The sequence below is a fragment of the Coregonus lavaretus genome, assembly GCF_964263955.1.
Source record: "Coregonus lavaretus genome assembly, chromosome: 8".
NCBI lineage: Eukaryota > Metazoa > Chordata > Actinopteri > Salmoniformes > Salmonidae > Coregonus > Coregonus lavaretus.
Genome location: NC_139995.1, coordinates 46,239,353 through 46,252,960, shown reverse-complemented (window position 1 = coordinate 46,252,960; position 13,608 = coordinate 46,239,353). Strand labels below are relative to the sequence as shown.

Genomic DNA, 13,608 nt, shown 5'->3' with positions numbered 1-13,608 from the left:
AGGACAGTGGAGTCACTCACCACCTTCCGGAGACACTTGAAACCCCACCTCTTTAAGGAATACCTGGGATAGGATAAAGTAATCCTTCTACCCCCCCTTACCCCACCCCAAAGAAAGAAAAAAAACATATTGTAAAGTGGTTATCCCACTGGCTATAAGGTGAATGCACCAATTTGTAAGTCGCTCTGGATAAGAGCATCTGCTAAATGACGTAAATGTAAATGTCTATCATTTCTTTCACATGACCCATCAACTTAGACAAGTGTGTCTGGGTAAGCGTCATCTAATAATTATAAAATATTTTTGTCTGGACACTTTCTGTTTTTGATATCGCTACTATGCAAATATGCAAGTAACCATTTCACTGTACCATTTACACCTTCTGTATCCTGTGCATGTGACAAATAAACGTAGATTTTATTTGATATAGTGTGTGTTTACCAGAGACGGTAATGTGAAGAACAACATGCACTAAAGTCAGATTAGGATATAGGCCAAGGACTAGATAGTGTATTTTCCTTATTGTAGGCTACTACTTTTACCATTTTAAAATCTTTGGTTGTTTACTACACTACTCACTCTGTTTAGCACATGGCCTCACATGTGAATCCATAAAGAGATGGGTGGGGCTAAGGCTTAAGAGGGTGTGAACAATACTGAATGGGTGTAGACAAGGGCTGTGGCGGTAACGAAATGTCATCAGCCAGTGATTGTCAAGCAAATAACTGTCGGTCTCACGGTAATTGACTGTTAATTAACATAAACACATTTAGCATCTCCTGGCTTCCACACATAGCCTACAAGCCACTGATGCAGACCTTTGGAACGTCTACATTTTAAAAGGTCTAATAAATCCATGTAATATAGTCTACACCTTCACAATAATTCCATTATGTATTTTAGACAGGTCTAAAGAAGCAAGTATAAAGAAAATGTAGTCTATTTCAGAAGAACAGAATAACATACTCTGAGTTGTCCTTATGTTAGGTCCTGATCTGGCTATGCCAAATGGCTGTGGGCTATACTAGTTCATTTAGCAGACAAGATTTGCTTAGAATTCAGTGGCATTATTTTATAGTATGAAGAATAATTGAACAAAGCTGAATAAAATAGAAAGGATATTTTCTCAACGATTTGAGGGAGTGTGCACATGCGGCTATTCTGTTGTTGAGCGGTTAACAAAGAAATAGGTACTCCTATATGCTTCATTTGGAGTTATTAATGTAACTTTAGTTGTTCTACAAATGTTGGGCTATATGTTTTGATTTTTAATACATTGTAAGGCTGCATGATGCGACTCTAATGATGATTTGAAAAAAGTTGCATGAAAGGCATGAACTCTGCTTATTTTTTTGCGCAGGCTGTACACACTTCATCAGTCTCTCATTCACAATTTGACAAGCACTTGATAATGCCTCGAATTTCCCGGCGGGATCCCCTTTGTGTGGCTGTAATGCACCCTAAAAAAATCCATGCCTTTTGCGGCCCTTGGCATGGAGTGCTGCGATGTGCTCTTCTCCCTGAGTGCTACGCGCTCCAAAGCACCTCTCACTCACATGGCTCTTCATCACGTGATCGGGTCTTTCTCACAGGCTACAAGTGAAGACAGCCACATCGGGGACGCAACTGCGCACATCCTTAACCAATTCCGAGGTGCATATTGAAGATATTGGAAGAACTGTCCACATTTACTTTTCGTCAGCCAACAAGATGAGTAGGCCTAACGAACAGCAAAAGCACTAGCCTATGTCAATCTACTATCCCCCATAGTACAAAAGTTGACCTATTCTATTCTGTGCGAGAAATGAATATTCCAAACATAAGTCTGGGACAGCTGGGGATACGATAGATCCCAAATTAATACAACTACTAACATCAAAAACCAATTTTTGCGCAATGACGCAACAGATCAGAATGTTTAGCTTAAAATATTGATAAAACCATTAGGCTATTTCTTCACATTATAAGCGCAGAAATGCGCACATGGCAGTAGGCTATAAGCGCGAATGTTCCATTAGGGGGAAAACACCATTATCAAAAGTGACCGCAAATCCGATTATGCATGTAATGCTTTTATTATAAAGGTGCATTTTTATGATGAGAATTATCTTCCCCAAATGTAAAATTCACGCGCTGCTTATGTATGCCAGTTAGGCTCTGCACCCCTTGTAAAGCAGATGAATGTGCTTAATTTTAAGAAGTTATTTGGCCACTTTAGTTGTGATACAAACCTTATCAAAACTTATAGACCTATGGGCTAGGCTACATGAGGTGTGCGACTTTGATTCGAAAAAGTCACTAAAAAAAAGGCATTGTTTCTTGCCTTATGCTGGGCATCATTCACAAGTGATAATATATAATTCACAAGTGATAGGCTAATATTGTCACCCATCAGACTATTCTTGATTTAATCTCGTCTTTACATATACTAAATAATATATATGTGGGAAATTTGTTTTGATTTAGAATGGACCATTATCATTCACCTGTCTCGAAACAGGGGCAGTGGGAAAAAATACATGTCATCTATGCAATTAAATAGCGAATGGAGGACGCTTTTCCTGTTGTTCATTTTCATGCCAACCCGGTAGGCTATTCTCCTGTTGTAAAGATAAGCAATGTGCTTAATATTAGGAAAGTTGAGAAATAAATATATTAGGCCTATCCTATAGAAAGCTGATGGGATCCTCCCCTTTTTAATAGAGGCCATCACTGTTTTCTCGCGCAATTGCATAGCCTATAGAAATGCGCATCATGAGCTCATGGGCTCTCATGAAGTGTTTGATTAGACTTTCGATAACATTTGCATTCATGTCAGAGTGATTAGGAGGGACAATAGAGTGCTGAGTACCAGGCAAGTTTTGTAGGCTACTAATGACCATCAACAGCATCAGAGCTTAGAGAAGCCTAATTATCGTGACTAAACAGTCACGTGGAATTTGACTGCCATTCATGACTCGTGACCGCCGGTAATATGGTCACCGCAACAGCCCTAGTGTAGACAAAGAGCAGCTCTCCAGTAGGTGTACCAAAACATTCAAGGGCCATTTTCTCAAAAGTGGGGTTACAAGTTTATCAACTTTCAAAGAAGAATTACTTTCCCATTGTTCCTCAACTGCAGTGTATCATATACCATTTTCTAGCTCTGATTCTCTACTTTTATCCAATGTAAAAAAATAATAAAAAAAAAACATTTTGCTACATTGGACCGAATCCTGGCGGTGGGTCACATTTTGCAATGAAAACGACAGTTTCTATTGGGCAAATTCAGGTAGGTCCCTCCCCATTTTGTTCCGTTTGGTTATTTTTGTTCCTGATGAATACACCCCTGGGGTGTGTTGTTTGAACAGGTATAAAGCCAAGGTTGGTGATTTACTGCCACCTGCAGTTATGGAATGTTTGCTCACAAGTATAATTCATTGGCTGATCCCTCCGGAATTATGTGATCCTTCCTTAACCCATAGGAAGTCCCACCCAGTTGACTACTTAAAAATGGTAAAAGTCCTCAATTGCGCTGTCCATGCTAAAACAGGCACTTGGGCACTAGAGTCCTCTATCTATCTCTATGGTTTGTTCCTACTAGGGGTTTAATTTGAGATTTTTCAACAACAGGCTTGTTCCTCTTAGGGGTTTAATAGGAGCTTATTTAACAATAGGGTTAAAGAGGTTGTCTGTCTTTGCTTTACTGAGCTGAGCTATGAAAACTGATGACTAATACTGGGCCCCACCCCACAGACCACAGACAGACACGTGAAAAGGGCTGGGTTTAGCAACACACCTAGCTGGGTATAGCAACACGGCTAGCTGCTACACTGATTCCAAAGCAGTTGGCTAACCCGGGCACAATGTACGTCATTACTTTGAAATTGACCCCAATAACTTTGGAATTCACCCAAACCCTAATCGCAACATGGCTAGCTGCTACAGTGATTTCAAAGGAGTTGGCTAACCAGCGTATGCTACAAAGTACTGACCTAGCTAAACTATTTAGGGACAATGATGTCTAGTAGTGTCATGTACTAGGTTGGTGTTATAGCTACGCTAATGTAAATAGTGGAATAGTTGGAGTAAGTTGGAAAATAGACATCAATGGCTAGAATGCACTCCTATGGTCACATGCATTCAACATGAGAGAGCTCATGACATGGCCTATGACTGCCTGGACGTATGCTTTGTCTTGCAAAGATGTCATTCAGTAATATTTGACACTGTCAAACACGGCATACTTCCTGTTGTCATAAGCATCATTAATACTATTATTAATTTAATTTTTCACAGTGGATTGTCACATACTTCAAATGTCACAACAGCAATAAGTTAATTGACTCACAGAGTCATAATTTGTATGTGTGTGTATATAAAATCATGCTCTCTTAGTTTCAAAGGCTCTGCCCTGTCTGAATTTCTACAATCTGTGAATGTTGAGAATGTTTTTGAGTGTAAATGTGTAAATAAAATCTCACCACAGATGACAATATCTACTCCTTCAGTAGCACTCTGATGACAGCAAGTCTGCTAGAGCTTAATTGAATGACTAAGCAATTTGCCTCCAAGCAATGCATATAAATCTCTGAATTTTCCCCTAGGTCACGTACAGCTGTATTGAGCTCTTTGCCAAGTTTCCTCGATAACATGTAAAGGACACAAACATCAGAAGCCCCAGGGTCTCGTCTAAGTGACTTAAGTAACATCTGTGGTGGATATGTCTGCTCATGAAAGATAAGACAGAAAGTCACTCACCACAACAGTGTCTGCCGCTTCAACAAAACCCTCAAACTAAATCGATAGGGCTGGCACCAAGAGAGAAAACCACAACACACACTGAAAAGCTGTGTTTAGGTACATACCATAGATTTGAGTGTATTGTCCCGAGGCCAGGTTAATTTAGATTCACTTTGGATGAAGTATACGTCCCTCACACACTGACACACACAAAACACAGACTAGAGAAAAAACCTTCTGCGCTCCCAGCTAGGATAAGCCCGACAGATCAACAGTTCAAGCCCCTCCCCTTTTCTAACAAGGAAGTGACGCAGCCTGGACCTAATTGGTCGAAAGGGGACACTGCCCTCCATTCACAAGGCTAGCCAGGAAAAACAAGCAAGACCAGTCAGTTTCCATTTGTAAGGGAAAGTTTGGGCTGGGTCTTCTGACTGTGTGTGTGTGTGTGTGTGTGTATATGTGGCGGTAAGGTGGGCAGCTCAATAATACAGACACAACAGCCTGCATGTAGAAGCAAGTAATGAGGTCACTTCAATTTAAAAAGGACCCATGAGCACCAACGTGAAGTTCATGTCAAATTGGGTGTCAAATGAAAGCGAAGAGTCTATTTATTTATTTTTAATTATACATTTTTCAACCATTTTCCATCCCAAAAATTAGGAATAGCAAAGGCTTTGATTTTGGGTCAGATGGAAAAGGGGTCTTAAAAAAACAAATGTATCAGAAATAGTCTTAAAAGGTATTAGAAATACACCAAAACACAATAATGTTGAAAGTAAAGACCCCTGCCAACTAATATCAACACTTACACACTACCAGTCAAAAGTTTGGACACACCTACTCATGCAAGGGTTTTTCTTTATTTAAATTTTTTTACATTATAGAATAATAGTGAAGATATCTAAATGATGAAATAACACACATGGAATCATGTAGTAACCAGAAAAGTGTTAAACAAATTGAGATTCTTCAAATAGCCACCCTTTGCCTTGACAGCTTTGCACACTCTTGGCATTCTCTCAACCAGCTTCATGAGGTAGTCACCTGGAATGCATTTCAATTAACAGGTGTGCCTTCTTAAAAGTTAATTTGTGGAATTTCTTTCCTTCTTAATGCGTTTGAGACAATCAGTTGTGTTGTGACAAGGTAGGGGGGGTATACAGAAGATAGCCCTATTTGGTAAAAGACCAAGTCCATATTATGACAAGAACAGCTCAAATAAGCAAAGAGAAACGACAGTCCATCATTACTTTAAGACATGAAGGTCAGTCAATCCGGAAACTTTGAAAGTTTCTTCAAGTGCAGTCGCAAAAACCATCAAGCGCTATGATGAAACTGGCTCTCATGAGGACCACCACAGGAATGGAAGACCCAGAGTTACCTCTGCTGCAGAGGATAAGTTCATTAGAGTTATCAGCCTCAGAAATTGCAGCCCAAATAAATGCTTCACAGAGTTCAAGTCACAGACACATCTCAACATCAACTGTTCAGAGGGGACTGTGTGAATCAGGCCTTCATGGTCAAATTGCTGCAAAGAAACCACTACTAAAGGACACCAATAAGAAGAAGAGACTTGCTTGGGCCAAGAAACATGAGCAATGGACATTAGACCGGTGGAAATGTGTCCTTTGGTCTGGAGTCCAAATTGGAGATTTTTGGTTCCAACTGCTGTGTATTTGTGAGACGCGGTGTGGGTGAACGGATGATCTCTGCATGTGTAGTTCCCACTGTAAAGCATGGAGGAGGACGTATTATGGTATGGGAGTGCTTTGCTGGTGACACTGTCTGTGATTTATTTAGAATTCAAGGTACACTTAACCAGCATGGCTACCGCAGCATTCTGCAGCGATACGCCATCCCATCTGGTTTGGGCTTAGTGGGACTATCATTTGTTTTTCAACAGGACAATGACCCAACACACCTCCAGGCTGTGTAAGGGCTATTTGACCAAGAAGGAGAGTGATGGAGTGCTGCATCAGATGACCTGGCCTCCACAATCCCCTGATCTCAACCCAATTGAGATGGTTTGGGATGAGTCGGACGGCAGAGTGAAGGAAAAACAGCCAACAAGTGCTCAGCATATGTGGGAACTCCTTCAAGACTGTTGGAAAAGCATTTCAGGTGAAGCTGGTTGAGAGAATGCCAAGAGTGTGCAAAGCTGTCATCAAGGCAATGGGTGGCTATTTGAAGAATATCAAATATGAAATATATTTTGATTTATTTAACACTTTTTTGTTTATTACATGATTCCATATGTGTTATTTCATAGTTTTGATGTCTTCACTATTATTCTACAATGTAGAAAATAGTAAAAATTAAGAAAAACCCTTGAATGAGTAGCTGTGTCCAAACTTTTGACTGGTACTGTATTTCGTTTTGAAGAATTTATTCTGCCTTCTGTAAGTTTAAGAAACATTGCCTTGTGCCTTGAAATTCCGTTACCAAAAATCCACATCTTACAGATATTTTCTAATTTCTCTCCCTCATGAGGGAGGATAATGAAAGATCACAGTAGTAACAAGTAAAGGTAGACTTATAAATTAGATAGTGTTTTTACTGATATCAATTTTGTTTATGAATTTTTAAGTGATTAAAACTCAAAATTACTTTACCAAATCGGTAACTGAACTATGCTCTACTTTACTTTACTGTATTGTACTTTACTGAACTCTACTATATTCTACTTTATTCTAGTGTACTCTACTGTACTGAACTCTAATCTACTCTACTGTTATGTGCTGTGCTGTCCTTTACTGTGCTGTATTTTGATGTCCAAACTTGTGAAACATATACAGTGCATTCGGAAAGTATTCAGGCCCCTTGATTTTTTCCACATTTTGTTACGTTACAGTCTTATTCTAAAATTGATTACATTTAATTTTTCACTCAATCTACACACAATACCCCATAATGGCAAAGCAAAATCAGGTTGGAACGTTCTCGCATCTCCACAGAGGAACTCTGGAGCTCTGTCAGAGTGACCAGCAGGTTCTTGGTCACCTCCCTGACCAAGGTCCTTCTCCCCAGATTGCTCAGTTTTGAAGAGTCTAGGAAGAGTCTTGGTGGTTCTAAACTTCTTCCATTTAAGAATAATGGAGGCCACTGTGTTCTTGGGGACCTTCAATGCTGCAGAATCTTTTTTGTACCCTTCCCCAGATCTGTGCCTCAACACAATCCTGTCTCGGAGCTCTACGTACAATTCTTTTGACCTCATGGCTTGGTTTTTGCTCTGACATGCACTGTCAACTGTGGGACCTTATATAGACAGGTGTGTGCCTTTCCAAATCATGTCCAATCAATTGAATTTACCTCAGGTGGACTCCAATCAAAATTGTAGAAACATCTCAAGTATGATCAATGGAAACAGGATGCACCTGAGCTCAAAGCAATGGGTCTGAATACTTATGTAAATACAATTTCTGGGGTTTTTCACTTTGTCATTATGGGGTATTGTGTGTAAAAAAAATGCATTTAATCCATTTTAGAATAAGGCTGTAACGTAACAAAAATGTGGAAAAAGTCAATGGGTCTGAATACTTTCCGAATGCACAGTACGTCTCTGATTTGTTCAGATTTGGTCCGATCCGGACCAACCAAATGTGGTCTTGTTTGGGGCAGAGCTCTTTAAAATAATAGCCAGTGTGAAGAATAATACTGAAATATGCACAAAGGAGGATATTGCATATTTACACAAGTGTGTACCTATTTAGGATACATCACCATGACATTCATATGCATATCTGCGTAGTACAGATCAGGGACCCATGACGTAATTCCGTTACCGCAATTCTGTTACCTGGTGTAAATCCAATTCACTTCAATTTGTCATGTCATAGCTGACACCCCATTCTATCTGCAGACATCGTTGAATGTTAGTTCGGAGCAGATATTTAATTTTTGGAAAACATAGACACATAAAAGAACTGAGAGAGATTTTAACACCTGCACACTTCTTCCAGTAAATGTGCTTTTGTAAAATGTTCTGTGTAAATTGTTAAAAGTAGTCCTTGTGTACAGAGTTGTATGGTTTGTAGCCCCGTGTAGCTCAGTTGGTAGAGCATGGCTTTTGCAACACCAGGGTTGTGGGTTCGATTTCCACGGGGTGCCAGTATGAAAATGTATGCACTCACTAACTGTAAGTCGCTCTGGATAAGAGCGTCTGCTAAATGACTAAAATGTAAATGTTAACCTTCGTAATCAATGTTTTTGTTTGGTAAACATTTTAAAGTAGTGAATACAGTACTGTGGAATTGCCCATGATGATAAAGTAGTGAATTCTGTTTTGAGCTATAGGCCTACAAGTAATAAAATAAGAATAATATATACCATTTAGCTGACGCTTTTATCCAAAGCAGTCTTACATGCATACATTTTTCATATAGGTGGCCTAAGCAGGAATTGAACCCACGACCCTGGTGTTGCCAGCGCCATGCTCTACCAACTAAGCTACAGAGGACCAGAGGACCAAGCCCTATGTGAAGTGAAGGTAAATCGACATATAGTTGTTGATAGAGATGGGTGTAGCCAAAGCAGTCTGGGCAGAGGTGGTTTGCTGCAAGGCCGGTCTGTCTGGCAGCAGTAGAGTGTGTCTGACACGCTCACTGCTTAGGAATCTGAACTGCAGTGACTAAAAAACAGAGAGAGTGTGAGAAAAGGGGGAGAAAGTGAGAGAACATGATGAGGGAGAAAAGAGAGACATATAAATATGGACAAAGATATAAAGAACCAGACAAAATGAGAGAGCAAGAGGAAGTGAAAGAGAGCAAGAGAGCGTCGCATGCAGCCTCAAGCCCAAACTGCACCCTTTTTACAGAGGAGCAATGGAGGGTTTGGAGAGAGAAAGAGCAGAGCAAAGAGTATGCTAAGGAAAAGAGGGAGGAAGGGGAAAGAGAACAAGGGGACTGGAGGGGGGGATGAGAGAGCGGAAATTGGGGAAAGAGAACAAGGGGACTGGAGGGGGGGATGAGAGAGCGGAAATTAGAGAAAATAATGGAGACCCAAACACAAGCACAGACACGCTCTCCCTCTACCCAAAACAGTCGTCAAAGACCTTGTTGTAGCTACTATGAAAACACACAGGAAAATGTAGCGATGGGACATTAGCCAACCCTTATGTAAGAGTGTGGAACAACATGTTTACACACTACCATGTCATATGAGCTTTGATTTAATTGATTCATAAAATGGTTTAATACTTCCATATTGCAAAACTTGTTTGCTTGACTACTCAGATAGAAGTCAACTTCTTAGACAACGTCTCTTCTAAGATGCAGAACCATTATATGTAAAAGTGTTGTAACTGAGTAGCCCTGTCTAGCCTTCGTGGCTCCCCCTATTGTCCAGACACAGTATGGCACCTGGACAAAATGAGGGGATGTTATTGTAAAACTACAGATATGAGTGTTTGAAAGTGAACATTCTATTTCAAAGCCTCGGCACCATTGTAGTGCGACACCCCTTCAATGCTCCTTATCCCTTCAAAGTTAATTTGTGATTGTTACTTTGTATCTGTGAAGGTGTTTTAATGACAAAATATATAATCTACAGTACAATAGATGGGATGTTCTCAGCCAATGTTTGTTGACAATGACACATGAAAATAGAAATGGCCAGATGAAAATCGCCAGATCAGGCAGAACTTGTTTTGGGTTGTCCATGTTGCCCTGGGAGGTTTTAAGATGTCGCAACTACAGACAGGGAACTGATGAAAGGTTCCACCCAAGTAAACCTCACACCCTGGTGAGTTGTTTGCTGTTGCCGTGCTTTTCACTTGTTTTCTGTAATAACGTCATGTAATAATGTAATATCTATCCCCAGACGTTCGTCCTGGATCTGAAGGCTCTGCATTGTGTCTGCATTCCTCCAAACTGATTGGCTCTATAAAAAATAAACATCCTTATAAAAGGAAAACCGAACAAACCACTGACTTCTCTGCTTGTTATGTAATCGCTGCCCTTGGCATTCATTTGTGTTTTATTTGTTGTGAGGGATCTGAGGAGAAATCGCCTCCATCTTTATCTTCCCTACTGACTCTAGCATTGTACACAGTCCGTGTGTTCCCACTAGTGTGTGTACGCATGCATGCATGTGTGTAGGCGTGGCATGCTTACACTGGGGTGGAACAACTCGGGTGGGACCGACTCACTCGGTAACTCTTGGTAACCTTTGGGCGCGTTCTTAAAGCATTGACAGCAGTCAAAAGCAGGCTGTTGCAGTCAAGGGAGAAACAAAAAGTTGCTGGTTAGTTGTATTCTAACATCAAGGCTGATATCAACGGTAATATGCTTCCATTGTTTATACAAGTTTTTTGTTAGAATGTCAAAATAAACTCTTCTCTAACCCCCATATTACCCTAACAACACACTCACAAACTGGAAATCACAATGGTTGGCCAGAGAGGTTTCTTATTTGAATCAGTCATAGCTTGTAAATTGTGGCAGAAAGTTTGCTCCATTTCAGTCACATCCATGTGGGTCGAGCAAAACACCCTTGTGTTTGGTGCACAATTGTGCCTCTCATTGACTGTGTTCGAGAGCATAAAATTCATGATGGATGCATTGTCGGTAAATGGTGACAGACTGTCTGATATACAAATAATAATGATTCGTTATTTGTACATGAGTCAGTCTGCAGTCGACCTCGAACACGGGCATTATGTAGGCGATGAATGCAGGGTGCAGTTGATGAGGAACAACTGCAGAAACTTGCAGAAATCATAAAAAACTGCATGACCCTCGATCATGTGGTTCATGTAAAGATCATGCAGATGTGGGCGCAAGTCAAATAACTTTTATCCCCACAATGCAACACACATTGATAGTTGCTGATTAGCGATCACACAATGTCAAATCAAATGTTATTTGTCACATGCACCGAATACAACAGGTGTAGACCTTACAGTGAAATGCTTACTTACAAGCCCTTAACCAACAATGCAGTTTTAAGAAAAATAAGTGTTAAGTAAACAATAGATAAGTAAAAAATAAAAGCATTAAAATAACAGTAAAAATAACAGTAGCGAGGCTATATACCGGGGGTACCGGTACAGAGTCAATGTGCGGGGGCACCGGTTAGTCGACGTAATTGAGGTAATATGTACATGTACAGTTGAAGTAGGAAGTTTACATACACTTAGGTTGGAGTCATTAACTTGTTTTTCAACCACAACACACATTTCTTGTTAACAAACTATAGTTTTGGCAAGTCGGTTAGGACATCTACTTTGTGCATGACACTAGTAATTTTTCCAACAATTGTTTACAAACAGATTATTTCACTTTTTATTCACTATATCACAATTCCAGTGGGTCCATACACTAAGTTGACTGTGCCTTTAAACAGTTTGGAAAATTCCAGAAAATTATGTCATGGCTTTAGAAGCTTCTGATAGGCTAATTGACATCATTTGAGTCAATTGGAGGTGTACCTGTGGATGTATTTCAAGGCCTACCTTCAAACTCAGTGCCTCCTTGCTTGACATCATGGGAAAATCAAAAGAAATCAGCCAAGACCTCAGAAAAAAAATTGTAGACCTCCACAAGTCTGGTTCATCCTTGGGAGCAATTTCCAAACGCATGAAGGTACCACGTTGATCTGTACAAACAATAGTACGCAAGTATAAACACCATGGGACCACACAGCCGTCTCAGGAAGGAGACGCATTCTGTCTCCTAGAGATGAACGTACTTTGGTGCGAAAAGTGCAAATCAATCCCAGAACAACAGCAAAGGACCTTGTGAAGATGCTGGAGGAAGCAGGTACAAAATGTCACGCCCTGGCCTTGAGAGGCCGGTTGTCTTTAGTTGGTTTGGTCAGGGCGTGAGAATCTATGCTAGAAATTCTGTTTATGTTCTAGGTATTGTATTTCTATGTTTGGACGGGTGTGATTCCCAATCAGAGACAGCTGTCGCTCGTTGTCTCTGATTGGGGATCATACTTAAGTAGCCTGTTTGCCTACCTTAGTTGTGGGATCTTGTTCCGTGTTAGGCTTGTATGTGTTTAGCCTGAGGACTTCACGTTACGTTGTTTCTTGTTTTGTTTATGTTTATTGAGTTTATTAAACATGTTTGCATACCTCGCTGCACCTTGGTCTGACCCGTCTCTCAACGATCGTGACACAAAAGTACCTACAGTGAGGGGAAAAAAGTATTTGATCCCCTGCTGATTTTGTACGTTTGCCCACTGACCAAGAAATGATCAGTCTATAATTTTAATGGTAGGTTTATTTGAACAGTGAGAGACAGAATAACAACAAAAAAATCCAGAAAAATGTTATAAAAGGATTTGCATTTTAATGAGGAAAATAAGTATTTGACCCCTCTGCAAAACATGACTTAGTACTTGGTGGCAAAACCCTTGTTGGTAATCACAGAGGTCAGACGTTTCTTGTAGTTGGCCACCAGGTTTGCACACATCTCAGGAGGGATTTTGTCCCACTCCTCTTTGCAGATCTTCTCCAAGTCATTAAGGTTTTGAGGCTGACGTTTGGCAACTCGAACCTTCAGCTCCCTCCACAGATTTTCTATGGGATTAAGGTCTGGAGACTGGCTACTCCAGGACCTTAATGTGCTTCTTCTTGAGCCACTCCTTTGTTGCCTTGGCCGTGTGTTTTGGGTCATTGTCATGCTGGAATACCCATCCACGACCCATTTTCAATGCCCTGGCTGAGGGAAGGAGGTTCTCATCCAAGATTTGACGGTACATGGCCCTGTCCATCGTCCCTTTGATGCGGTGAAGTTGTCCTGTCCCCTTAGCAGAAAAACACCCCCAAAGCATAATGTTTCCACCTCCATGTTTGACGGTGGGGATGGTGTTCTTGGGGTCATAGGCATCAATCCTCCTCCTCCAAACACGGTGAGTTGAGTTGATGCCAAAGAGCTCGATTTT

At 40.6% G+C, this 13,608-nt stretch overlaps 1 protein-coding gene across 4 annotated transcripts in view; it reads right to left on the bottom strand.

Moving 5' to 3' along the window:
- Positions 1 to 13,608, bottom strand: part of LOC311133807 (uncharacterized protein) — a 92,481-nt gene that overhangs the window by 63,054 nt on the left and 15,819 nt on the right. For 2 of the 4 annotated variants that reach the window (XM_084167384.1, XM_084167386.1), the window contains exon 1: positions 4,848 to 4,963. The exons of the other annotated variants lie outside the window; for them this stretch is intronic. In XM_084167384.1, the coding sequence (XP_084023510.1) occupies positions 4,848 to 4,850 (3 nt within the window). In that variant the 5' untranslated portion in view covers positions 4,851 to 4,963. Of the gene's footprint in view, positions 1 to 4,847; positions 4,964 to 13,608 lie in introns of those variants that run through there. 4 annotated transcript variants of the gene reach the window in all.